The sequence below is a fragment of the Malurus melanocephalus genome, unplaced genomic scaffold, assembly GCF_030028575.1.
Source record: "Malurus melanocephalus ecotype Western Australia unplaced genomic scaffold, MMel_1.1 scaffold_159, whole genome shotgun sequence".
In the NCBI taxonomy this organism is placed as follows: domain Eukaryota; kingdom Metazoa; phylum Chordata; class Aves; order Passeriformes; family Maluridae; genus Malurus; species Malurus melanocephalus.
Genome location: NW_026623391.1, coordinates 267,123 through 290,928, shown reverse-complemented (window position 1 = coordinate 290,928; position 23,806 = coordinate 267,123). Strand labels below are relative to the sequence as shown.

General features: G+C 45.2%; 1 protein-coding gene across 5 annotated transcripts in view; it reads left to right on the top strand.

Moving 5' to 3' along the window:
• Positions 1–1,155: 1,155 nt before the first annotated feature.
• PHLDB2 (pleckstrin homology like domain family B member 2) overlaps positions 1,156–23,806 on the top strand; it is a 65,137-nt gene continuing 42,486 nt past the window's right edge. For all 5 annotated transcript variants that reach the window (XM_057371835.1, XM_057371833.1, XM_057371834.1 and 2 more), the window contains exons 1-3: positions 1,156–1,212; positions 10,999–11,108; positions 14,245–15,593. In XM_057371835.1, the coding sequence (XP_057227818.1) occupies positions 11,060–11,108; positions 14,245–15,593 (1,398 nt within the window). In that variant the 5' untranslated portion in view covers positions 1,156–1,212; positions 10,999–11,059. The remainder of the gene's footprint in view (positions 1,213–10,998; positions 11,109–14,244; positions 15,594–23,806) is intronic.

Here is a 23,806-nt window from a genome sequence, read left to right as displayed (position 1 = left end):
CCCCTGCTCTGCAGGTAAGTGCTGCGATTCCCGAAATTCCTCTTCGGGAAACAAACGGGGAAAGGTAGAGTGGCGGGGCCACACAGCACGAAACAAGATCGCTGTGCAGGATACTCTGGCTCACTGCCCTGAGCACAGTCCTCCAGGCTGGCTCGCAGCTCTCACCGCCGGGCTTTGCCTCGCCAGGCTGACTCTACACAGGCTCTCGGAAAACCAAGGTTGGTTTTGCGCCCTGGGCTCCCAGCACCCAGTGATCCCCGCCGTGGATCACCCCTCCCCGGAGGCTTTATCCCCTTTTTCTTTTCCTTGTAACAGCTCGTACCCCGCAGGTGGCCTCACTGCCTGTGTCACTGAGCAGGCTCCTGAGCCGGGACCCCTGAAGGCTCCGGGCTGGCACCTCCAGCCGCTCGCCAAACACGCGACGGGCGAGACGCGCTGCCCTGGCAAACACGCTGTGCCGAGCCGCTGCTGGCTGGTACGATTGCTTTGGTGTGAAAACCCCTCCAGCAGGGGCCGGCCAGGCTCACCGGCCCCTTCCCTGCGCTGGGAACGGCAGCATGCTGGTGGTGGCAGCTGCATCCTTCGGCGATGTATGTGGATAGACGGGAGTCTTTTGGGAGCCCCSTGTGTGTGCACGCACGGGGGTGTCTATGTGTACACACAGACTTTCATGGGTGTATTTTTCTCAGGGCACAGAAGCAATCCGGCTCCGCTCCGGGGTCAGGAGGGCGGAGGGCAGCCCCCTCTGCACCACGGCTGCCCCGGGGATGAGGAGGAGGGAGATGAGGTGAAGGGCGGGCGCAGGTAAAGAGCAGCCCCAGCCCCAGGCACGGAAAACGGGGCCCGCGCCCTGCCAGCGCCGCCCTGTTTGCTCAGCTAATCTCGCGGGCAGGAAATTGCCTGGCGACTCATATTCATGGATCGTGAGGAGCTCCACGGCGGCCCCTCCGGGGATATCCCTGAACCCGTTTCCCCTTTTTCGCCCGTCCACCCCCCTGCTCCCTCCCTTCCCCCCCCATCCCGGCTGCCCTTTGCCCGCCCCGCTCCCGCGACCCCGGCCTGAGGGGAGCGAACCATTCTGCCCGCGGGGGTGCCCCGGCCCCGCCGGGGGGCGGGCGCTGCGGCGGGGGGCGGCTCCCGGGGGCGGCGGCGCTCCGGAGCCGGGCGGGCGGCGGGGACCGGGATGCGCGGGGAGCGGCGGCGGGAGCGGCGGTGAGTGCGGGGGCAGCGCTGTCCCGCGGGGTGGGGGAAGCCCTCCCGGGCCCTGGGGAKGGGCAGAGGCGGCGGAGCCCCGCGGGTGTGGGGAGAGGGTCCTTCCCGGGCACGCAGAGCCCGGCTTAGCTGCTCGCAGTCGTCCCCGTTTTTTGGGCTACTTTTAAGGGAGTTTGTGCCACCACCAACCCCCCCCCCATCCCCTCCCCCGCCTCCGGTCCCCTCCCACGTCTGACGGGTGGGGGCGGCGGGGTCCCCCCTTTGCCGCCCGCTCGGCAGAGACCCCGCAGCCGTGAGGGACCGGGCTCCCTCCGTATCTCTTTCGTGCCAGACGCTTCTCCCTCTTTGTCCGGGTGTTCCCCCCGGTTCTGCCGCGTCCCCGTCGGCGAACAAAGCCTCTACCCCGGGGTGCGGCGGGGGCATCCGAGGTCCGAGGAGGCGAGGGAGGAACGGCGGGGCTTGCCTTTGCTTGGTTTGGTTTTGCATCGTCAATAATCTACCTGGTGGAGGGGAAGACGTGGGACGAGGCTCTTTGTCCGCGTTCCTTTGTTCGGCTGGTGGYTTGTGAAGGCTCCTGCGGCTGTGCGAGGGCTGCCGTGCCCGGTGGGGATGGGTTCCCGGGGCTGAGCCGACGATGGATGCCGTCTCGGCATCGCTGGAGTTTAGCAACAGGAACCCGGCATTACGGCGGAGCRGCTTGCGGACGGAAAACAGAACTTGGGGCTCGGTGTGCCCTGACACATTCTGAGCTCCTRAGTCCCCCCTCGTGTAGCCCTGTCACCAGCCGGGTGGCATTCGGGGCGCCCGGAGCCCCGCGCTCGGTGYGGAGTTCAGCTGGGAGACCAGAGCTGTCTCGGGAAGATACCTGCTGCCCACGGGCAAAGGGAGGAACGGGCTGGAAAATAGTCCCCGCTCCTACTCCTCCTGCCCCAAAGCTGCCTGAGGAATTTACCCRTGTGCAGAAGTGTAAATACACTGTCTGAGCCTGCATAAAGACTCGGGAGATGGGCTTTCTGCTCCTACCGCTGAGAGCTTGCTTGATCTCACACACATGGCTTTTGTCACCAGTTCCTTTTCCCCCAAATGCTCATCTTGTCAACCTGTCATCTTGTCTCTGTGCCTTGACTCTGCACGTGCTCTGTCTGCATCTCCAGGGCATCTGGGTGAACATGTTGCCAGTCAGAACATGGKGAATATTTCATTTTTGTGCCACACCTTCCCTCTGTTGAGGGAAAAGAGACACAAGAACAGCCTTTTTTTGCAAGTTTTCATGTTTAGTGAACTTTTTAGTTTTTGCTTTCTCTGTATTCTCGTGGATAATGTCCTCAAACAAGTTATTAACATGGGAAATGATGAGAGATGGGAGGAAGTAAAGCATGATTGAATGAAATTGCAAAGGATGAGGATGGGCTTGCTTTCCCACAGCAGAAGGCAGCAATGTAGGAAAGAAAGATCAAGTGAAGATGTGAGAATGCCTACATTTGCTGTCATGGGGAGGGGCAGTTTGAGCTGAGAGGGTTACAGAAAAGGAGGTACCTTTAGGGCTGTCAAGTAGGAACACCCTGCCATTTCTCTCTGTTTGATTTTACACAGTTCCTTTTCTACACCAGCAATTCATTTTGCTTCCATTCTGACAAATGCTAAATGGATTCATTAGTAGGTCCCTGTTTTTACTGAGGAAGTGGAAATCTTTGCCATCAGCCAGGATAGGAAGAGTGGTAATATTTTTTCCATATCAGTTGCTGTCTGTGCTTATCAGATACAATTATCAACCAGCTCCTTGGAAGTAGTCAAAGCCATCAGCAGACTATTGTTGAGAAGGAGCAAAGTCCATCATGAAAAATTTGAAGTGTTTTGGGTTTCGATAGGAAGTGAGGGGTGAGCTAAAGATTGCAGATCCACCTTGAGGCTGGAGTTGGATCAGAAGGACTGAACATGTTGAAATGGGAAGATTTTTTTTTTTTTGTCTTTTCCACTTGAAGATTCAGAGAAAAGCTGAAATAAGCAAAGTGGGTGCAGGCAAACAAAGGAATTAGTGCTGTGTTTACTGCACATGTRGTGTATTCTTTCTGTTTTAATTTGTTAAAATGAATGGTTAATTCTGGTGTATGGTAACTGCCAGCATGKCAAACAGTGTTTCCCATTGAATTAAATGAGCAGCTATAAAATGATGTTCTGGATGTTTTGAGCAGGTGCTGTTCATTTAGGATTTGTTTTAGACTGGTGGAGCACATCCAAGATGCCACAGAAATCCAAGGAGAATTTTTCTCTGTAGAAGAAGGTCCTCCAGAGAATGCAGTGTAGAATGAACTGCGTGAATAAGACCAAGTTTGTTTTTTTCTTACTCAAATCTCGTGCAGGTTGGAGTCCTTTTTTAAGCAAACTTTATGACAGTAAATATCTTAAGTAAATGGTGTAACTGCAGCTATAGCACCTCTGTCCATTGAGGAAGTGCAATCCTGGGACTGTTCATAAGCGCTGCCCTGTGTTGGGGCATGCAGAGCCATGGCTTGGTAGCACAGCAGCCATGGCAGCGGGTGCCACTTGAGCTGTCACTGYCGTGGTGTGGTTTGCCAGGCAAGTGTGATGAGAAGCATTTAGTCTGGGGGCATGCTGGCTGCCCTGAGAGTGCCGGGAAATGAGAAGCGTCAAAGAGCCTGAGGGGATGTACGGAAATATGGGGCAAGCATCCCGGGAAGGAGACAAATTGAGGAGAAATGGACGAGCGACACAAGAGAGACAGAAACTGTCAGACTAAGTGGGCACTGGAGAGGACTGATTAAYGGAAGGAAGTGACAGGCACAAAGTGGCAGTGAAAGTGGCAGTGAAAGAAATCAGCACAGAGGAAAACAGATCGTGGGCAAAGGTTGCCTGAGAGTGGGAAAACGCAATAGATGGGGGGAACATGGCAAGGACATCCAGGGAAAAAAAAAAAAGAGTGAATGATCTTTGAAGCTGTTCTGATTAGTTCTTCTGTCTGCTTGAGTTTTCTGGGCCTGATCTACCTGCTCTCATTGAATTTGTCAGGGGCATCCTAGGGGCAAGTTTGTCATGTCAAGTAGGATGGGAACAGAAAAACTTCTCTTTAAAATCTTTCTGCTCTTGTACAGTGAGAATTTCTGCTCCTGTGTGATATGAATTTGGATACTTGTTTCACACTCAGTTCTCTTCCTGAAATTTTATTTCTTGAACTTCAGGAGTGAGCATTGTGTTGGTCTAGAGTATTTTTGTGTATTTGTTTCTACACCAGCTCTGTTGTTTGGTTTGGGTTTTCTTAGTCTACRCAGTAAGCAGTCACAGCCCACCAGCAGATTTCTATTTGTCATCTCTGTGTGAAATTCCAAAGTTTCAGTTTGCAAATGTTTTGAGCATATTCAAATTTTCAATAGAAAAGGAGTTAATGAAATAGTGTCAGAATGATACCAGGGAGTCTGTCACTACTGTCATGAGATGAATCAGTCATTGGGTCAGATAACTGACTCTTGAGCTTARCTACCATAAAGGTACCAAAATAGAAAAGATGAATATGACTGGAGTTTGGCTTGTCGTCTGCCAGCACTGGTTTTCTGCATGATGAAAGGAGTTCATTGTTTTAACAGAAATCTCTTCTAGTGTGTTTCTACCTGTCAGTGGCTTTTGTTTGAGCAGAAGAGAATTAACTCTCCTTCTTTCAGTTTATCTCAGTGAACTACTCCAGATGAAAYAGTGGTTTGTGTGACTGTCAGATGAGGAGGAGGCAGTGATGTCTGCTAATGTAATGCTGTTTGGGTAGGTGGTCCAGTCTCTTGTCCTACCAAATGCATCAGAATGAGTTTAGGTTCATTGAAATGAGTACTTACAGTTTCTGTTTCAGGTAAGAGTAGCTGTTACAGCGCAAAAGTTAAAAAAGCTTCAACATTTCCCCCATCATTTTTATTTGTGTCTCTYACATCAATGGCTCGACCCTCCGTTTGTAGTCACTCAAGTGTAGAATTTGCATGGTAAATGTTTGCATTTTTCATGTGCATTTTAAATTGTCAGCTGTCGTGACCTGATTAAAATGATTATGTCTGCCTACTGGAAAGAGCAATTGATGTGACAATGCCTACAACATCAGTCCCTATCAAACAGGAGAGAATMATGTTTTAACAGTAAGAGTAATTAAAAATGCCATATTTAAGTGCAATTTKATGATTAGTCAGGTGGGTTATACAGTAAAATCTATGTGGTTTACAGGGGGATAATGTTATTTAGGGTGTTTTCTGTTGCACTGTTTTATTTCTCCTTCTTTCTCCAATATTCAGTGTGATAATTCCTCAGAGGAAGAGGTAAGGCATAAGAGCAACTTCCTCTGCCACTCCCTTTTCCACATCGGAAACCTGCAGGATTGCAAGGGAGTGACTGAGGCAAATCTGATTCACAGGTGTTAGATTTTTAATTTATTTAGTATTGCTGAAGGTGCCAAGCTRTGAGTTTTAGGAACTAAAACACCCTTTGCCTGTAACCAGACCTTGTGCTCACTTGCTTGCAGGGACCTATGTGTTGCAGGATTTATATCTCGAAAAGACAGGCACTGAGCAGATTTCAGGGCTGTGCTGGCAGGAAATCAGCTCTAGCTTGGGGTCCAGGGTATTATGTTGTGGGGGAGGAGGAGGAGGAAATGAAGAAGGATGCTTAAGGCAACCTTTARATCACAGCCTTGCTGAGTTGTCCAAGTTTTGGCAGAGATGGYTTTGCTGTCTCTTAAGGGTTGTCCATTCATGGATACACAATATCCACCAAATTGTGAATATCCACCAAAAGTTTGACAGTGAGCTTGGGGAAAGATGGATTTACYCCAAAGCTTTGGAGGTAAACAGTAGATTCCAGTGAGTTTTACTTTGGCATCAGATTGAGCCGATCAAGAATTTTGTTTGTAAATAAGCAGAGTAAGTCAGGAATAAAAACAGCTTTGATCAGGAGTAGGTACATTGTCCTCAGATTATGCGAGAAAAAGGTAAATGAAGTTGGTAGTGGAACAGTCTGTTTTTGCACGTAGGCGTGCTATACTGTGGGAAAATGAAATCTCCAGGCACTGAAGCCATCAGCACTCATTCACCAAATTTTGTTCAGGGTGTGAAAATTCAAGAGGTTTTCTTGTTTCCAAAACAGTGTGTGTTTTATTGGAATAGTTGAAACAGACTCTAATCATTTGGAGATTTTGTTGCAGAACAAATGAAACTCTAATGATGTGCAGATGCTGCCAATGATGGGCTTTTTTCCTCACCCTCCATCACTTGGGGTTTCATCTGGTTTCCGAGAGTGGCAATACACTGCTGAAGGAGTTTCTGAAATGTCAGAGGTAGAGGTGCCAGGAGCTCCAGGGAGCCACTCTTAATGTGCTGTGAGAAACTGAAAATGAAAAAACAATGAAGAGCARAAAAGCCTTAAAAGATAGATGGCCAAGTCTGAGAGTTTTGACTGACTGTTTATTTTCAGTCAGAGAAGCCCCTTAGCAATGCCTGAGGCGCTACAACCCTCTTGACTGGTAACATAAGAGTAAAGTGTGTGCCAGAGCAGGCTCTGCCAAAGGGAGATAGATGGGTATCAGTCGGGGCAGAATTAGAGGAAGAGGTGAGAAGCTTATGTGCTGAGAAAACATCACTCTGAATCTGTGGATGGAGTGCTGGGTAATGCAGTGTACACAGGTACCTGTGGCTTGGCTGRGCTGCAGCTTTTGGCTCCTGCACTGAAGTGTCCTGGTTTTGRMTGGGATACAGTTAATTCCTCCCTGKTGSCTGTTACAGCATTGTGTTTTGGGTTTAGTATGAGAATAATGAGAATAACCACCAGTGTTTTTGGTTGTTGCTAAGTGGGGTTTCTGTAGAATCAAGGACTGTTCACCTTCTTTTGCCACGCCATTGACAAGGTGGAGGGGGGGAGGACCAGGGAAGTTTGGAGGGGACACAACTGGGACAGCTGACCCAAGGGATGTCCCACATCATATGGCATCATGATCAGCATATAAARCTGCGAGAAGAACAAAAAAGGGGGTGGAACATTCGGAGTGATGGAACCCTGCTTTCCTGGGGGTTTAATTCCTTGCTTTGCTTTACTTTGTGCATGACTTTTGCTTTATCTATTAAACTGTCATTAACTTTATCCACTAATTTTCCCTCTTTCATGATTCTGTCCCCCATCCTGGGAGGGGAGTGAGTGAGCAGCTGGGGGGAGGCTGAGCTGCCAGCTGGGGTTAAACCACTGCACAGTTCTTACCGTGAAGCCACCCAGTGTTATAATATCTTAAAACTGGAATCCTTTGTTTGACTCGCTGCCTGAGTTGTGAATCACTGTTTCTTCTGGTTGTTAGTGAAACAAAACTTAATTTGGCCTGGGCACTGTAGAGATGAAGCATGATTGGTAATGCTGTATACATTCACTTCAGATGACTTTATAAATCCCAGATGAAATCATTTTGCTTAGTTCCAGGCAAGGCAAAGCGTGGCATGTGCTCTGTAACAAGAGTCAGCCTTGCTGGAGGCCCTGTATAACCTCATCTGAAAGAGTATGATTTCAYGAGAGCAGATATACTGTGGATTTTGAGCTGTTTGTTATCTTAGCTCATTAATTCACTGATTGTTTCTTGTTTTTGGTCATGTGGAGAGTTTTTAGAAAGTTCTTCCTCTCTGAAATCCAATTATTACTAAGTGATGACTTCTCTGATCTCTCATTATCAAGGAAGAGAGGGGTGTAATGAGTTCTCAAACCTGAACTGAAACCACATAAATATTTAACCTTARAAAAAGTTATTAGCATATTATACTCAGGTATTCACCAAATTGAATCAAAAATTGAATTTTTAATTGCATAAAAATCCTTCCCTTTCAGCTGTGCTCTCCTTAATGTTTGTCACATTGATGAAGCAGCTGTCATCTCACAAGATAGAAAGGATGGGGTTTTTGGGGATCTTAACCATAAAGAGGCAATATTGGAAATACAAGAAATGCAGTGAATCTTCCTTTCTTTTCAACTAATTCTGGGTTTGAGATAATGYTTTCAGAGAGAAATGTTGCAGGATAAATGTTTCCTCTGAAGTGAAAAAGCTTGCTAATTTTTTTCCACCAATATGAAACAGATGTTTGGGCAAATGTGAAGAGAAAAATAGTTTATTAACAAAACAAGGTGCCCACAGGACACAGATAAAAAAATAAAGTAACTATTAGATATTTAAAAGTCCAGGAACGCATGCTGCCCCCTCCCCCCACAGCCACTTGGCACGTGGTAGGGAGAAAGATGGCATGGCTCTTGTCCCAGGAAAAAAAAATAAAAAAGAAGGAAAAATCCACGTGGCCACTTGGGCAGCAGTGGGAACCTGGTGGTAGTCCTCTCCTCACTGTGGATGAAGCAGAGGGCTCAGTGTACTTTTCTTTTGCCGGCTTGGCTTCTCCAGAGTCCAGGGTGAGACGGAGCCGCGTCTGCCCCCAGCTGAATGGCGCTTGCCTCCTGGTTCTCAGACTGAAGCCCTGCCGAATTGCTCCAGAAGAAAATCACAGGAGTCGTAGAAGGGGTGGCAGTCCAGGGAGAGCTGTTTGCCCAAGCTAACAAACCTGAGCTAGCTAAGCAGCAACAATATAACTCCTGCACCCAGCGAGGTGAGTTCTCTCAGTGCCCAGTCGACCTTCCCCACAGCCCAGCACACATGCAGCAGCCCTGGCTTTTAATTGCCCATGCTGCCTTCCCAGCTGCTCCTGCCCCTTTTTCCAGGTCGCATTTAAAGGCACAAGGACATTTTGGGCATACAAGCAGACGGAATATAGGAATAGARTGTTATCATAAAATCAACCCAAGACACCAACCCTTGTTCTGTCTTCYAGTTCCAAGTTGTCCAGGTTTGGTTGTTCTGTTCAGTGGTACAGTGACATCTTTTTTGCAGACCAGTTTGAAATGTTGTGTGTCACTGGTTTGCTATGCCAAGTTGAACATGGCCTGAAAAGTTTTGGTTCTTTTCTGARGACCTCTGGGCGCAAAGGGCAGTATTGTTAATAGAGGTGACACAAGCAATATACCAAARTGTCAACACAGTGGCAGTATCAGCTGGATTTGTGTCCTGGTCCTTCAGCCTTTGGTCACAGACAGGTGGGAGCACCACRGTCACTCTTGCTGGGGTCAGCTGCCCGCAGCWCTGCTGGGCTCCYTGGGCAGTGCCCAGCCCTGCTCCAGCACAGCTGGGTGCCTGGGATGCCATGCAGGTTTGGAGTTTGAAGGACCTGAGGCAAACTGGTAGGAATTAGGAAAAGAGTCTTTCCATAGACAGGAAGACCAAATGAGGTAAAAAGGATGGTGTTTCATGTCAATGAAATAACSTGTTGAGCATAAAAATTGGGTTGAAAAACTCTCTGCTGCCCAGGTTCCTTCCTGTCATCTGCTTTGGAGAATTTCAGTGCTGTTGTGCTGGACACGTGGGTGAATCCCTTCAGGAGCTGTAGTGCTCCTGGGGGTCTCCTTCCCTACCCCAGCTCCTTGGAGAGGAATGTGGTTTTGGGTGAGGTGCCGGTTTTGGAGAACRGGGGATCACGGGACCTTGGAGGAAGCCCCATCTTGCTGTGAGGGGCAGAATGTGCCTAGAGGGGTTTCTCAGAACTGAGAAATGACCTCTACAGAGAAGGAAAAAGCACTGCAAAAGTGAGGCTAGCACAGGAGATTCCTGGGGGAATGGAGCAAAAGGACATGGTCTGGCYCCCTTGGGAGAGCAGCTTGAGGGGAGCAGGTGAGGCAGGAGTGAAGGAGCCTCCCTCTGCAAGGATCAGCAGCCTGCTCCCTTCTCCCAGGGCTGTGCTCCCAGGAGAACACCATGAAAAGCACAGCACAGAACATCTGTGCCCCAGAGAGCTGAAACCTTGGGGCTGGGATGGCTGCAGTTGTTTAAATGTTTAAATAGGTGGCTCGTCTCTAGACAGCCCCAGATATCTGTCTCTGTTCTTCACTCGTTTTCCTGACACGTTCCTGTTTGCTTGTCCAGAGCAAAGCCACAGGATATACAGATGGCTGCCATTAATTTTGTCACTTGGTGCAATTTTTRAATTGTTTTGTCAACCTTTTAAAAAACAGATATGTATTAAAAAAATCTTTTAATAGAACAACTCACGAGAGGTCTTYTCTCTATTTGGATTTAGATTTAATTTTAGTTTTTAGTGGGATTTAATTTTGGCATTTCTTTTAAGCCAAGTCTCTCTTGTAGCCATATCAATTTTTAATTTGTTCTTAAATAAACTTTCAAGAATCCCTTTGCATTCCTAGTCAGGCTTTTTTGGAAACTCAGGAATCATTGCATGCCAAAACATTTTCTGTTTTTTCGGTCACACACCTGGTTTTGCATAGGTTTATTCATGATTGCAGGATGCTTGTGATGCGTGGGCTGAGATTGGGCTATGGGCTTTCAAAATAAAGTTTTCAGCAGCAAAGTGCAACCTCATTAGTGATTTCTTAAGGAAGCCACAGGATCACAGACCAAACTCGGGAGCTGTGACGAGTAACTGCTTGTAGAGACTCAGGATCATAGATAATRGTGGATTGTCAAAACAAATTAAGTGTACTTTTAAACTGATAAACCAACTGCAGACAGGTTTGGCATTTTTTTTTCCACAGTCTCCACATTAAACATGGAAGGTTCTCTGCAAATATRTTTTAACATATATCTTTTGAGTTGTCTCTGGAAATTTTACCRTAGGAAAAGCCAATTGTGTTCTATAGTATGCACTTGAAAAATGTTCCCAGAATACACTTCTTAACACAATGCATTTTTTATCTCTTTTTTTACTTCATTTGCAGGTCAGAATTTATGTGGTTCACTGAAATTAGTGTCATTTTGCCCATCCTGTAGAAGACAAATATGATGCCAAACAGAAGTAACCTCTCCTCCTTCCAGAATATTGGATCAGGTAATCAATTAAAATGAAGTTTGTTTGTAATGTACTGAGATATTTCCAAATTTCTAATTGATTTTGTCCCTTTAATTCTCCTGACACGTGGATAAGATCAGTGCTCTGTTCTTATTCCATGTCTAACTCCATTTTCTGGGCAGAACAAGGCCACAGCTGGATATGCTGCAGACAGCCAACCCTCCCCCATCAGTTTAATGCCTGTCTGGAATGGATATCAGTGACCCCCAGCTAAACAGCTCAGGAAAGGAAGAAAAGGAATGGAGACGGGGGGGAATAAAATACATAAAAAAGGAAGGATTTYCTTCTGTAGCTCCAGGCAGCAAATACTTTGTTGAACAGAGGACCCTTGTGCTGAGCATGAAAGCTGGATGCAGGATGGGTTCAGGGCATGTCACGAGCTGAAGTGCCCATCCTCTGTGTTTGTGGCTGCATGCAGAGACAGCATCAGCCAGGATGTGTAATCCTAATGTGTAACACATCCTGGCATATTCACAAARTTTCTGCTCAAACATTACCCTAAAAATAAACAAAACAAACAAGATCTGGTTGGTGGGGAGCAGCTCTGGTTTATTTAAACGTGTGCTGTTGTCCAGTTGGGGTTTAACTGTGATTGGGGACACTGTGGTGCTGGAAATGAAAATGCAGAAGAATTGTCATAAAGGGTGGTAGAGAAAAGATGAACTYGAGTGGCTGCATGAAGGTATCGTGACCTTTTCCTACTGTACTTGTTTGGATTTCAAGTACAATGAACCCTTCACTGCTGTGGTGAACAGGCATGAAAGTTTCCAAGAGCTAACTTGTTTTTTTGGCAAAGGCATCCAGTCTTTGTACGATTAAATGTGCCCTACTGCTGTTGCAAGGGAGTAATGAACAATTATTAATGTCCCATTAATGTGTCTGCCAAGCTATTTGTAGAGGAGCCAGGGAAATTTATGCAAAAATATTTGAGCTTAGCTGTGTTCAAGTTAAGGTTTGGACAGCACAATTTTCAAATGAGATTAGATTTCAATTGGAAGAGAGAACTGGAAGAGGGAAGGAGAAAGAGAAACTGAGATGGAAATTAGGGTGTGTTCTGCAATGAAAGGCCAAATATAGAAGGCATATACATTGTGCTTTCTGTCTGGGCTCTTAAATGGCTTCTACATCTCATTCCTCTTCCTTAAAACACCACTAATATCATGAATGCTTGATTTTTCCAGATGATATTGTCTTGTCCTGACAAGGGTTCTTTTGACTTTGGGTCATATTCATCCTTTTATTTATTTGAACTTCACCATTCCTGTTATCAAAATTTATGAAAACAGCKAAAAATGTCAAGTAAAACATCACARTGTAAGAAACTGCAGTTTYGCTGCTCAAAGTYRTCTGATTGAGATATATAATATAAATCTCATAAATACAGCCAGCACAAAAATACTAAATTCTGTGTAGTGGTAGACTTGAGGTTTAGTTTTGAAGGTGCAAGTTAATGTTTTAGTCACTACCAGAGCTTGTGATTTAACAACTGCTTAGCCAGGTCCACTGTGGTCATGAAGGTGTTCTATTTGATTTTTGTGTCTGTGTCCCCTAATGCTGACTCCTTGCATTTCTGCCTATTCAACTGCATTAGTAATGATGGTTACCTTTCTTCTTAAGCTTATCTTTTTTCCCTTAATAATGGAGGAGAGCCTGTTGTTTCAGCTTGTATCACACACAGGAAACCTTCAGAGGTCTGCTGGTGCACTGCCACCTTCCACAAGATCTGAACCTGGTGATCCTCAATGAAACCAGGTCATATGAGCTCTGCTGGGGGACAGGAATCCCAAATTCTGTCTCTTGGTTTGTGTAATTGCCTGAAGCGATGCTTGGGAAAGGACTGAAGGATTTTAAGGGCTCTTTACACATCAGGTTTTCCCACCGAGTGACAAGCTGAAATTCAGTTTCTCATGAGGAGGCTGAAGGCAAAGGTGAAATGTCACTGARCCAAGAGTAAATCCCAGATTTAACCCTTATTTTCAGAAGCAAMACTTGCTGGCACTGCAGGAGCTGACACTCAGGAGTGCTTTATTTGTTCAAAGCATAGACTAGCAAATCTCAGGAGCTGCTGTAAATGTTAATGGTGTCATTTCTACATCAGCTGAAGTCTAAGTGTAAGCCTGCTGGGGGTGCTGCTTATCTCCTGCAGTAACTTGGCACTGCCAGGAGCTGAATTCCTTTCTTTGCTTTTGGCAAAGTGGAGGTCAGAACTATAGGCTAGAGCTTGACACATTGCTCAGCAGTAACACCCACCACAGCAAAGGCTTTTTTGGTCTGTGCTYTCTTCCTGAGTATGAATTAGATTTCTGAAGAATCATTAGAATCTGTAACCTTGACCYCCATCAGTATTTTTAATAGTCATGTGTTTTTTTGTTTAGAATGAAGTCATGCAGCCTAGCATTCTGCTTCCTTAAGGTTAACTTTTAACCAAAGTGCTCTTTGCAGATGTAGTTACAGCTTTTTATTTTAAGAGCAATAAGCTGAAACACCTTAGAAAGTGTGTCTTGGTTTTGTGCTTTCCTATTAAGCTTGGCAGGACTGTGCATGAAGTAGCAGAGAGGTGACAAACTCCTACTGAGCTCTAAATTGAGCTCACTGGTGTGTTGGGGCTCGGCTGCACRAGCTGCACAGATCAAAGGAGGAACTGATCCAGAGCAGTATCTTGTGTCTTTGGCCCTGGCAGACCTGAGCTGGGCTCTTTACTCTGCTGTCTGCTTTGCATATTGTCCTCATACCTCAGTTCCTCAGCTGTGAAACATCAGGTTAGTAAYTCTTCCTGACTTTATGGACATCTTAAGAGGCTCAGGATTTTAAAGTCTGAGCCACAGGCTCCTGCAGTGCACAGGACAGCAAAGAAAGAGTCTAGCCTCTTTCCAGCTGTGTTGCTGATTTTGGTATGAATTTGGTTTTGTGCCTCAACCCCATCTTTTTCAGTCTCCCCTCTTTTGCAGAAACAGATGGGGAAATTGTGCATCTCCTCCTTTGCTTAGTGATCTGAGACACATTTATTACAAGCACAATAATTATTGCAAAAAGTGTTTAAGTTTTTTTTGCAGGCATGCACATGCAAGAGACTACTTACTTGCTAAAAATTTTTTTTCTTGTTTTGTCTTTACAGATTCCAGTAAGATTATGGCAGACTATAGCCACTCACAAAAACAGATGGAGTTACAAAATGCTGGTTTGGGAAAGGGTTCTGTGGCAAATTCCCTTGAAAATGGTCTCCAGGATATTATGGAAAACCTCAGCACGAAGAAATATTCATCAACCCTTAAATTTAAAACAAATGGGGACTATGCTGGCTCTTATTTAACCCTTTCACAACCTATGCCAATTAAACCTAATCCTTCCTCCAGTGTTAAAAATATACACTCTATTAACAAAATTCAAGGTGGCAAGCAGTTCCCCTGTGAAAGCCCATATCTTCCAGATAAAAGCATCTCTGTAAAGCATTTGGGTTCCATATCAGGCATGTCTCCATCCCTCAGTGGGTATATTTCAGGAAGGACAGATTTTGATATTCATGCCAGCAGAGAAAATGAAAAATCCCTTGGACACATGGATAAGTTTCACTACTCAAAGTACAGTCAGAGAAATAAATCTTATGACAACATCTACTTCCCAGGAATGCTGGAGTCAAAGAAGATCTCAGGCTCTCTCCTGACTATGTGGAATGGAAGCTCAGGGAATGAGCTGGTGCTTTCACCTGGCAGCAATTCTGGGGCAGCCAGCATGCCTTCGAGCCCAAAGCAAGGCAGGAGGATGAATGCTGACAACAGCCTGGCCCTTCACACAAAGCCAGTTAAATACAAGGATGTGATGATGGAAACTCTGAGTTCACGGCCTAGGAAATACTCTGGGGGATCTCTAAGTCATATGGGAATGTACAGCCGTTCCCTACCCAGACTTTATAAAGCCACAGAAAACCAGCTGGTGCCATTAAGTTTGCCCCCCAGAAGCTCTCTGGGTAATAGTAGAAGGAAAAATCTTGGAGAAAAAGATCTACCTCAGAATGCTTTTGATGCTGATAATTAYCTGAATTTTTCTTCTTGCAGCTCAGGAGTCTCACCACATGTAAACTCTGTCTCTGGGAGTAAYCCCTATGTCAGTTCAACTCTTAGCGTTCCTGCAAGCCCTCGAATTGCTAAAAAAATGCTTTTAGCACCTTCTTCCCCATATCTCCCYGATGATTTTGATAGACTTGGACTCTCAGGAACAAGTCCCAGTAGTTCTTTCTCCCCAGTGGATTTCGACAGGTCATTCTCTGTCCGAAGAAACCTTTCCACCAGTTCCGTGGAACTCGATGACCCGGATCTGGAGAGTTACAGACAGACACCAAATTCTCTGCAAACATCCATGCGAGAGCGGAAGAACAGCATCAGCTCAATTTCAGGAAGAGAAGACCTSATGGACTACCACAGGAGGCAGAGGGAAGAGCGGCTCCGGGAGCAGGAGATGGAACGGCTGGTAATCTTTTCTCTTCCTTGTAGCTATCTGTGACATTYAGCATTTGCAAAATACCCATCCCAGGTCTAGCCATCGGGAAAGTACAGCAAGGAATAAGCTGCTCTGTTTTGAAATTCAAATRTGGCCTGCTCCAGATGCCTTGTGTATTATCACAGTCCATGGAGCTAATGCTTACACAGCGTCCTGCTTGGATAGGCAGCACCACTCAGCCATCCTGGAAAAACACTGGAACCCATGTAAATTGTGTTCACTTATCCTGTGGGCTCTGTTAAAATGTCTGCGTACATAAAAACCACAAATTACACTGCAGGGATCCAGGACATTTTGTTTTAGATGATGGCACTGTTTTGTGGTAAGTGGGCAAAGAAAAAGAGATTTTGCTATAAACTGCTCAGCCATGTGTGCTGCAGGGTCAGGTATACATTGGTGTGGGCTGAACAGCATCAGCAGAGCTTTTTCTGCTTGGTTTTCWTTTTTCCTTCTGAGCATGGTTATTAAAATGCAGGCCTCCTTGCTTCTCCCCCTCCCAGGATGGAGAGCAGCAGAGGGGATGGTTTCTCTGTTTTGGTCAGCATAGAGCAATGCATACTGCCTCATCTTGGGATTATCTGAGTACTAAAATGTAATTTATRTGTTTTTGAGACAACTCGAGAGTAGGAAAAGTAAAAAGGTCTTCAGAACCCACAGAGATGTTTGAAATAGTTTGGTATAGAAACTCTATCTGGAAGTACAGTTCTTGAAAAAGGTTTTCAAAGTGGCTTTGGGAATCTCTGACCCTATTCATGAATTGAACATGCATTCACATTTTATCATCCACACAGAAATAGAGGTCATTAGATGGGCCATTTGGTATTCCTGAGCCTTACATTTGAGACATTAACTTTACATTTGTGTGCCTTAATTCACTCTTATGAATTTGAGCAAAATGACAATAGGAGACAAACTTAAACCTGTCCAGTTTGCATTTAGACAGCAAACCTGCTGGAGAATTGACTTCCCAGGCAGGCTGAGGGTGAAAAGCTGTGGGGAGGGTGGATACAGAGGCAGTGGGAATGGGGGAAAAGGGGGTCCCTGTCAATGATCACTAGCAATGTCTGTGCAGGGCCACTATTCTCATGTGGAATCACGAGTGAGCAGGTTCAGGTTAAAGAAATGTTACACAACCAGATGTCCTCCCCAGCCCACCTGACCTGTGTCCTTGATCCAGGCTGGTGAGGAGCCTTTATGCAGACAGGAGCCTGCCTTCCCCCCAGGCCACTGGTCAGTGTAGTTTATAAGATGCACACTGCTGTTTGCAAGATGTGGAAATGTTACTCTTTGCCAGCTGGAAGCCAGGGCTGCAATGTGAGGCTCAGGGAGAGGGGYAGGCACTGCCCCCTCCCCACTCCATCAGTGTCAGGGCATGTGCTCCCCAAAGCCTCTGCTGGCTCCCCTTGAACTTCAGCTTCTGGGGGTCAGGGGCTGGGCTCTCCAGGGCGAGAAGAACCAGCTKTGAGTGAAAATGGCTGTGTGGCTGAGGAAAAAAGGTGGTGGGAAACACCAGCAGCAATGCTGTTTCTCCCCACATTTGTTCTGCCATTCTTGTGCTCCTGTCAGCAATCTTCTCCCTATTCCTGGTGTGTTGTGTGTGCAGGGTGGTGATTGCTTCTTTGCTTCTTATCACAAGGTTTTCCAGGCAGTCAAGCTGTAAAACCTGAGATAATCAGTCATAAAAGCAATGTATTTGTATTTCAAAGAGAATAGCCTTTTTTGAAAAAAAAATACTATTTGTAGTGAGGGATGAAAGATATTGGGCTGTTTCAGTATTCAGTAATGCTAATAATTGTTCTGGTTTTATATTTGGATGAAATGGTTACATTCTCCCCTCCCATCCCTCAATAGTTCCTCTTGCTGAATACTTCCTTYAAGTCCCAATTCTTTGAAAAGAGAAGTTGCTTACTGTTCTTCCAGGTTTTGGAAAAAAAAAAGTTTTATATGTTGCATATAATTTGAACATGAATCCTCCTGCTTGAGTTCATCTTATACTCAAGATACTTCTTCATGTCTTCATTCCCTGTTTGCTAGAGCTGTCTGGTGTCAGCTGTGTGGTGAAGTATCAGGACAGTGCCTCCTTCCAATGGTTAGAGTCTGAAAAATGCCAYGAACAGGTTTCTAGATCTCTGAGAAGTCAAAAAATATATTTTAAAAAAGCCGCACATCAGTTCTTTGTGCATTAGGGTCTGCCTTGTTCTGGTTTTGTTTTGTCTTTCTTTGTCCTGTCCAAAGGATAGTCAAGGATCTGTCCAAACAGGGTCTTGACACATCCAGCCAGAGATTCCAAAGAACAATTTTGTTTTCCCTTGYACTGACATGGGCAAAGGATCCATGTTTGCTCAGGTCTCTCTCTTCTACGAGGTGGGGGAAGGTGTGAATAAAAAAACTCCAACTAAACAAGCACTCATGGATATCAAAGCTGTGTGCTCTGAGCTTTTGGGGCTGTGTGAAAGCTCAGAGTGAGGGGCTGGTAGGTGAGTGGCAGCGGAAATGAAGTCTCTCTGCACATGTGTCAGCCTTTTCCATACTGGGTTGTTGAAGCACAGTAGGTAGAAGCACAGAGTAGGACCACTCAAATAACTCCTTCGGAAAAGTAACACCCTTTTTAGAGGACTAGAGTGCTCTGTGGCCCAGAGAAGAAGTGGAGAGTATCTTTCTTTGCAACAGCGCTGCCCCTGTAGCTGTTTGGGCATAGGGTGGTTTGAGTGCATTCTGTTTTAGGGCTGATACTCACCTCTGGATTTTTTTCAGTAGTAAAATCTAYGCACTCACTGCAGTCTGATCTGGTGTCTGCTCTTGAACTCTTCTGTTTACTTTCACTTGTTTATTTTTTTCTTTTCCATATGAATTATTCCATGAGTTTTACTTGTGCTTAGTTTGCTTTCAAGTGTCAGAGGCTCCTCTGGAAGTTYGCCTTCAGAGCTGCTGCTGCAGCCTGCATATAAAAACAAATGATCTGCTCTCATTGCCCCAAGAAATGACCAGAGATTTTTTTAAAGTACAAATAATGAAAACAYCCAGTTTTGTTCTTCTTTTAAAATGATTTAAAGTCCAAGTTGTGATTTGTGCCTGTCACCAAATGGAAAGGACACATATGAACTTGTGTAGGATTTGGTGTTTCTCCCAATCTGTTTGTTTAGCTCTGCTGTCTGTGCCTGGGCTCACACAAACCAGCTGCAGACTGGTGCCACTTGTGCTTTGCCAGCCAGCAAAGCCCTGAAGAGCAGCAGGAGCTGGCATTCTCGATCCTGCCATCCCTCTGGTGTTCTTGCTGGGGTCTCAGGGGCTGTGAGAGCAGGTGGGGCAGCGCAGGGCTGCTCCTGGCACAGGCAGCAGGGTCAYGAACTGCTGCTGCTTCCTCTCCAGCCCAGCTGACCGGACATTGCCTCCTGGCACAGGGATGTTTACACAGGCTGGAGACGAGGAGAGATCAGAGTAGCTATTGCTGACACTGGCCCTTATTCCTTATAAACAAGGACAAAAGGTATCACTGTGAGCTAATTATGTTCAATGCAATTCAGTTAGCTATTGATTTTTTTTTAGGATACTTAGAGGAAATGTCACTCTTTTTTTCCTGAGATAAAAGCCCAACTGTGGTAGCTGCTGGAACTAAAAGAGGGCCTTTCTCTTCAGCCCAAGGGTTGGTTGAGAGTGGAACAGCACAGGCAGCATAGTTGGGTAGATATTAAGGGCCATCTGCTTTCTTTGATAGCTGCTTGTTTAAATAGCACTGAAGYTTTTCGTGCTGGTTTTTAAGCAGTACAGTGTGTTTCCTCTAGATGGTGGTAGGTACCTAAAAATCCCATGTGCAGTAGGTTATTGGTGCCTTCCATAGCCCAGCTGTCTGGGGGGATCGGTAAATACACCCTTGTTAATGTTGTTTTACTAGATCCAGGATTTGTACTGGGAGAGATTTCAATTTATCAAGGCCCGAATGAGCACTAATAAAATTCAAGGGGCTTATTTCATAGTACACTTTTGTCACAGTCAGAAGAGCACTGAGTTTCATTGGTTTATTCAGAAGTAGGGAACAATACAGAATATCCCCGTGCCTGGTTTGTATTGATGCCTTGCAATTTAGTAACGTGCTTATGTGAGGGGAAAATGAAATGAAAATATTTTGGGTTTTTTAAGATGCTACTGCTTTAAAATCAGGGTTAATAGAGCTTATGTAACTCTTCATACAACTTGTGGAAAACCTCATATACATGTTTTATAAATTTATATTGGCACTGTGTCTTTTTGTAGACCCATTAAGCACAAATAATTCAAGGTGTACGTAAACTGTAAGTGATTAGCTCTTAAAGGAGCCCCAGCCAAGCAGACAAAGGCTAGCTTCAAGGCAATTTTTCCCATCATTAGTATTTGACAATCTCTATAGTGTTACAGAATAGCTACTTAACATCATTTAGTTTTGTAATTGAACAAGTGCTGTATGATAGGATAAAACTCCCTGCAGAATGTAATTAATATTGATGACTCCGTCACTTCTCAGGAGCATTCATTTTCAATTGTGTGTAAAACATTTCTGTGGGGTCTTTAATAAGCCAAAATCTGGATTACATACACCTGATTTTTGCAGCTGTATATGTTATGMAAATTAACAGTATGGTCCTGGAAGAAATTAATTGCAGAAATCTCTCATTTAGAGAACTTAAGTATGTACTGGAACTTTGGTTTTCAGGCTCCTGCCCTCAGTGTGGTTCAGAAAGGAGCATTTGCAGGCACAGATGAACAGCGCTGTTATTTTGGSAGCCAGGGGCGTTCCCTGGGGAGCCCTCAGGTGCAGGAGCTGATTCTCAGAGGGKCATTGCTCAGCTCCTCCCTGCAGGCTGTCTCTGCTCTGCCGCTGCTCAATCCTGCCTTTCCCAGAGCATTTCTCCTGTGCCTGCTCTGGGAAGGRCAGGATGAGGCACATCTGCTCCTCTGCTGTCACCTGGCCTGGGCTCTGTGCWGCTCCTCGGCTGCCAAAGGTGCCTCTGATGGAGGGACACGAAACACAGAGCAAAACAAGGACTGGCAGGGAGAAAGTAAACGAGGCTGGAGTGGGAAACTGGTGCAAACTGGAGAGAAGGGAAAGAACAGTTGGCAAACTGTTCTCTGTCCCTGATCAAGTTTATCTTTGAAATAAACTCCTTAGAAAAGTAGGAAAGAAAAAATTTCTCCTGCCTCTCGTCCATGAGGTAGTGAATGTACTTGTAAGAAAGAAAGTTTGGGGGRTTCTGCAGCCCTCTTCCCCAGTCTCTCTGCCTCTTTTCCCACATCTTTTTTGACTGGTTGCTGCTCCCAGCTTTTGCTGAGAGGGCAGTGGTTTGTGTGTCTAAGCAACAGTGGAAAAGTGSTCTTCTTTGGCAGCTGAAAAGYGCAACAGCCTTTTCYTCAGGCAAAGGGAACCTGGCTGCCYGAACTAGCCATAATTCATGTTAGTCTTTGTCACAAGGAATAGACTGCACATGTATTTTTAATGAAATTTGAGGCTATCCAGTTCCTAATGGCAGTTACCTGAAAAGTTTCTTGTTTGCCACAGCTGATTAACCAAGGCTTGCCTTGATATCTAGATATAGCATTACCTCTACACATTTGTAAAATTCATAAACGTGRTATGGGGCAGATGAACAAATCCAAGAGTCGCCACATGGTTCCTGTTAAAAGAGTGGGATGTTTATCTCTGCTATTTTGGAAAGTTTYTCACAGCGTACCAGGGATGTCTCTTAATGTCATTGATAGTTAAGAGCAGAAGAGGGTTATTATCTGCTTACCCCATCATTGTGCTTCAGCACTTGAATTTGCAGCCAATCACAGGTGATGTGTAGCTTTCTCAAAGTCAGGAGTAGTAAAGCTGCTCAGGTAAAGCTTGTGCAGTAAAACTGCACAAGACCTGTTACCCCTTTTTGTACAGAATACAGAAAATRCAGAGAGGATTTTATCTGTTAGAAAGGACATTTTATGGGGAAACATATTGACAGGCTCACAAGGCTTGATTCAACAGACCCCCCTTCCACCAGAGCCAATTTTAAACCCCTTTCCTGATTTTGACATACCTTTTTTTTTTTTTTTCCCTTTGCTGTGCTCAGTGTCACAAATAACTTGTGTGGTGTTTCTTGCAAAATTATTGACTGGATTTTCCACGTGTTGTTCATTTTGTTTTTTTCATTGCAAGGATGCTTTCCTAGCTTGCTGCTTCACTGAGAAATTTGTGCTGGAAACAGTTAAATGCAGGTGTGCTGGAGCTGGAATGAGCTGGCTGAGATGAAATGATGAGAATAGAGTGTATAAAATAACCACAGAGCTTCCTGTCCRTAAGCCTCTCAGCACATGTCAAAATAGAAGTGAGAGATATCAGTATTTCTGTAATGTGTCTGAAAGCTCATCAGGAATTTTTTGAAGACTKATTTTCCCACGATTTTTAAGCTTTTTCTCAGCATCTGAGACTTGAGGGTGTGAAGAAGACCCCCTTTTTTCCCTGCCTGTTTRGCAAAGGGCAGGTTTGCAGCCTGAGCCCCTCACCTGAGCCCTTAGGCTGGAAGGAGCAGTGCTTTGAGATTTGCCATTTCCTATTATTACCCAGGGGATGGAAGTTGGCAGGGGTAACCTGATCCAGCCTGTTGTTGCAGGGAGGGATGGGACTTCRTGTCCTGATGTCCACAATTCCCATCTGTGACCATTAGGACAGGCCCCATGCCGTCACAACAGGCAGAGCTGCAGAATTGCCAGCTGTCCCAGCCAGCKCTTGCTCAGGGCTTCAGGAATTGGGTTGCCTGGCCAAAAGATTTAGTGAGAGGGAGGATAGCGGCGTTGGAAGGGTAAGGAAAGAGGCTTAGGGTCGGGCAGTGGTTGCCTGGAGGGAACAAGGCTTTGGAGAGTTATAATTATGTCAGCCTTTTGGGGTTGAATAATGTCTGCAGAATCTGCTGGATCTATTTYGTGGAAGGTAGAAGTTTGCATTTACTGCCCCGGGCTCTGTTATTTTGGTGGCTCATCTTGTTCCAGGAGGATTCTGAGGAAATCTGCAGTGGGAACCTGGGAATATGCTACCCAAAGGCAAAACTGCTTTCTCACAGCATTCTCTGGTTTGGATAGTGTTTGGAAAGGGGTGGGTTCGGATGGGTTCTCCAGCTCAGAAAGAATTGCGGGTGATGTGCACATGGGGAGCACAGCCAGGTGATCTCTCTGCAGCTCCGTACAAAGCTGGGTGCTCGTAAGCAGGGTTAAATTTTCATACAGTTCAGTGGCTCGCTGCAGGGACACGAGAGGCAGTGCCCTGCATGCCCTGTTCTGCTCGATCCTGGTTTTCACTTGCTGTTGGGCACGGGAGGTGTTTGGGCTGTTAGAAGGAGCTGCTGTGCAAATCCTCTTTGTAAATGTCATGCCAGGTAGAGCTTGGGAAGCGAGTATGTCTGTAGTGGTTCCTGGGGAAGGGGGCTGAGGATGTTGGAGGTTTTGCTTTCTTTTTAAATACTACTGAAAGTAAAAGGATTTTGTGAAAATCAGAAATCAGAACATTAGTGCAGGTGTTAATGCCAAGCATGGAACTCTCACAGTGGTCTTCTTTCCAGCAAAATTTTCAGTAGGCTTATGGTAAGCAATTTTCTCTTTTTCTTTTCTTTAACAAAAGGAATATGATATTACATAGATGTTTTACCTCTTAAAAATGAGAAGGTAAAAAAAATCTGAAATAGAATTTGTATAGAGAAGTTATGCATACAGTAAAATAAAACAAATACAGCTTGCTAACAGTTGATAAAAAGTGTTGTAGGGATCTAGAAATCCTTCAGGAATTAAATGTTTATAGCAACTTGAAGCACATCGAGTCAAAACGGCACAGCTGCTTAGAGTCTCAAGTTTGAAATGTTCGTATGAATCCATAGGGAATTTGAGTAAAATGGTAAAGATCTTTGTGTTTGACAGAATACATTCCACTTCTGTGTATTTGACAGAAGTTGTATTTTAGATGTGATGCCTTTTTTTCTGTTAGTACTCCTAAAACTATGTTTTTTTAAATGTGGACTAATTCTCTCAAAAGGAGGAATCACAGTTAACAAAATGGAAAACCAAAAAAAGTCAGGAATGGGTGAGTTCATGGAAAATCTGTGCAGTATTTCGCAGCTTGGTAGGAATATAGCGTAAGTGTGAAGTGGAACAATTAGTGATTTATGTAGTGAGATCACTGGATGTGTGTA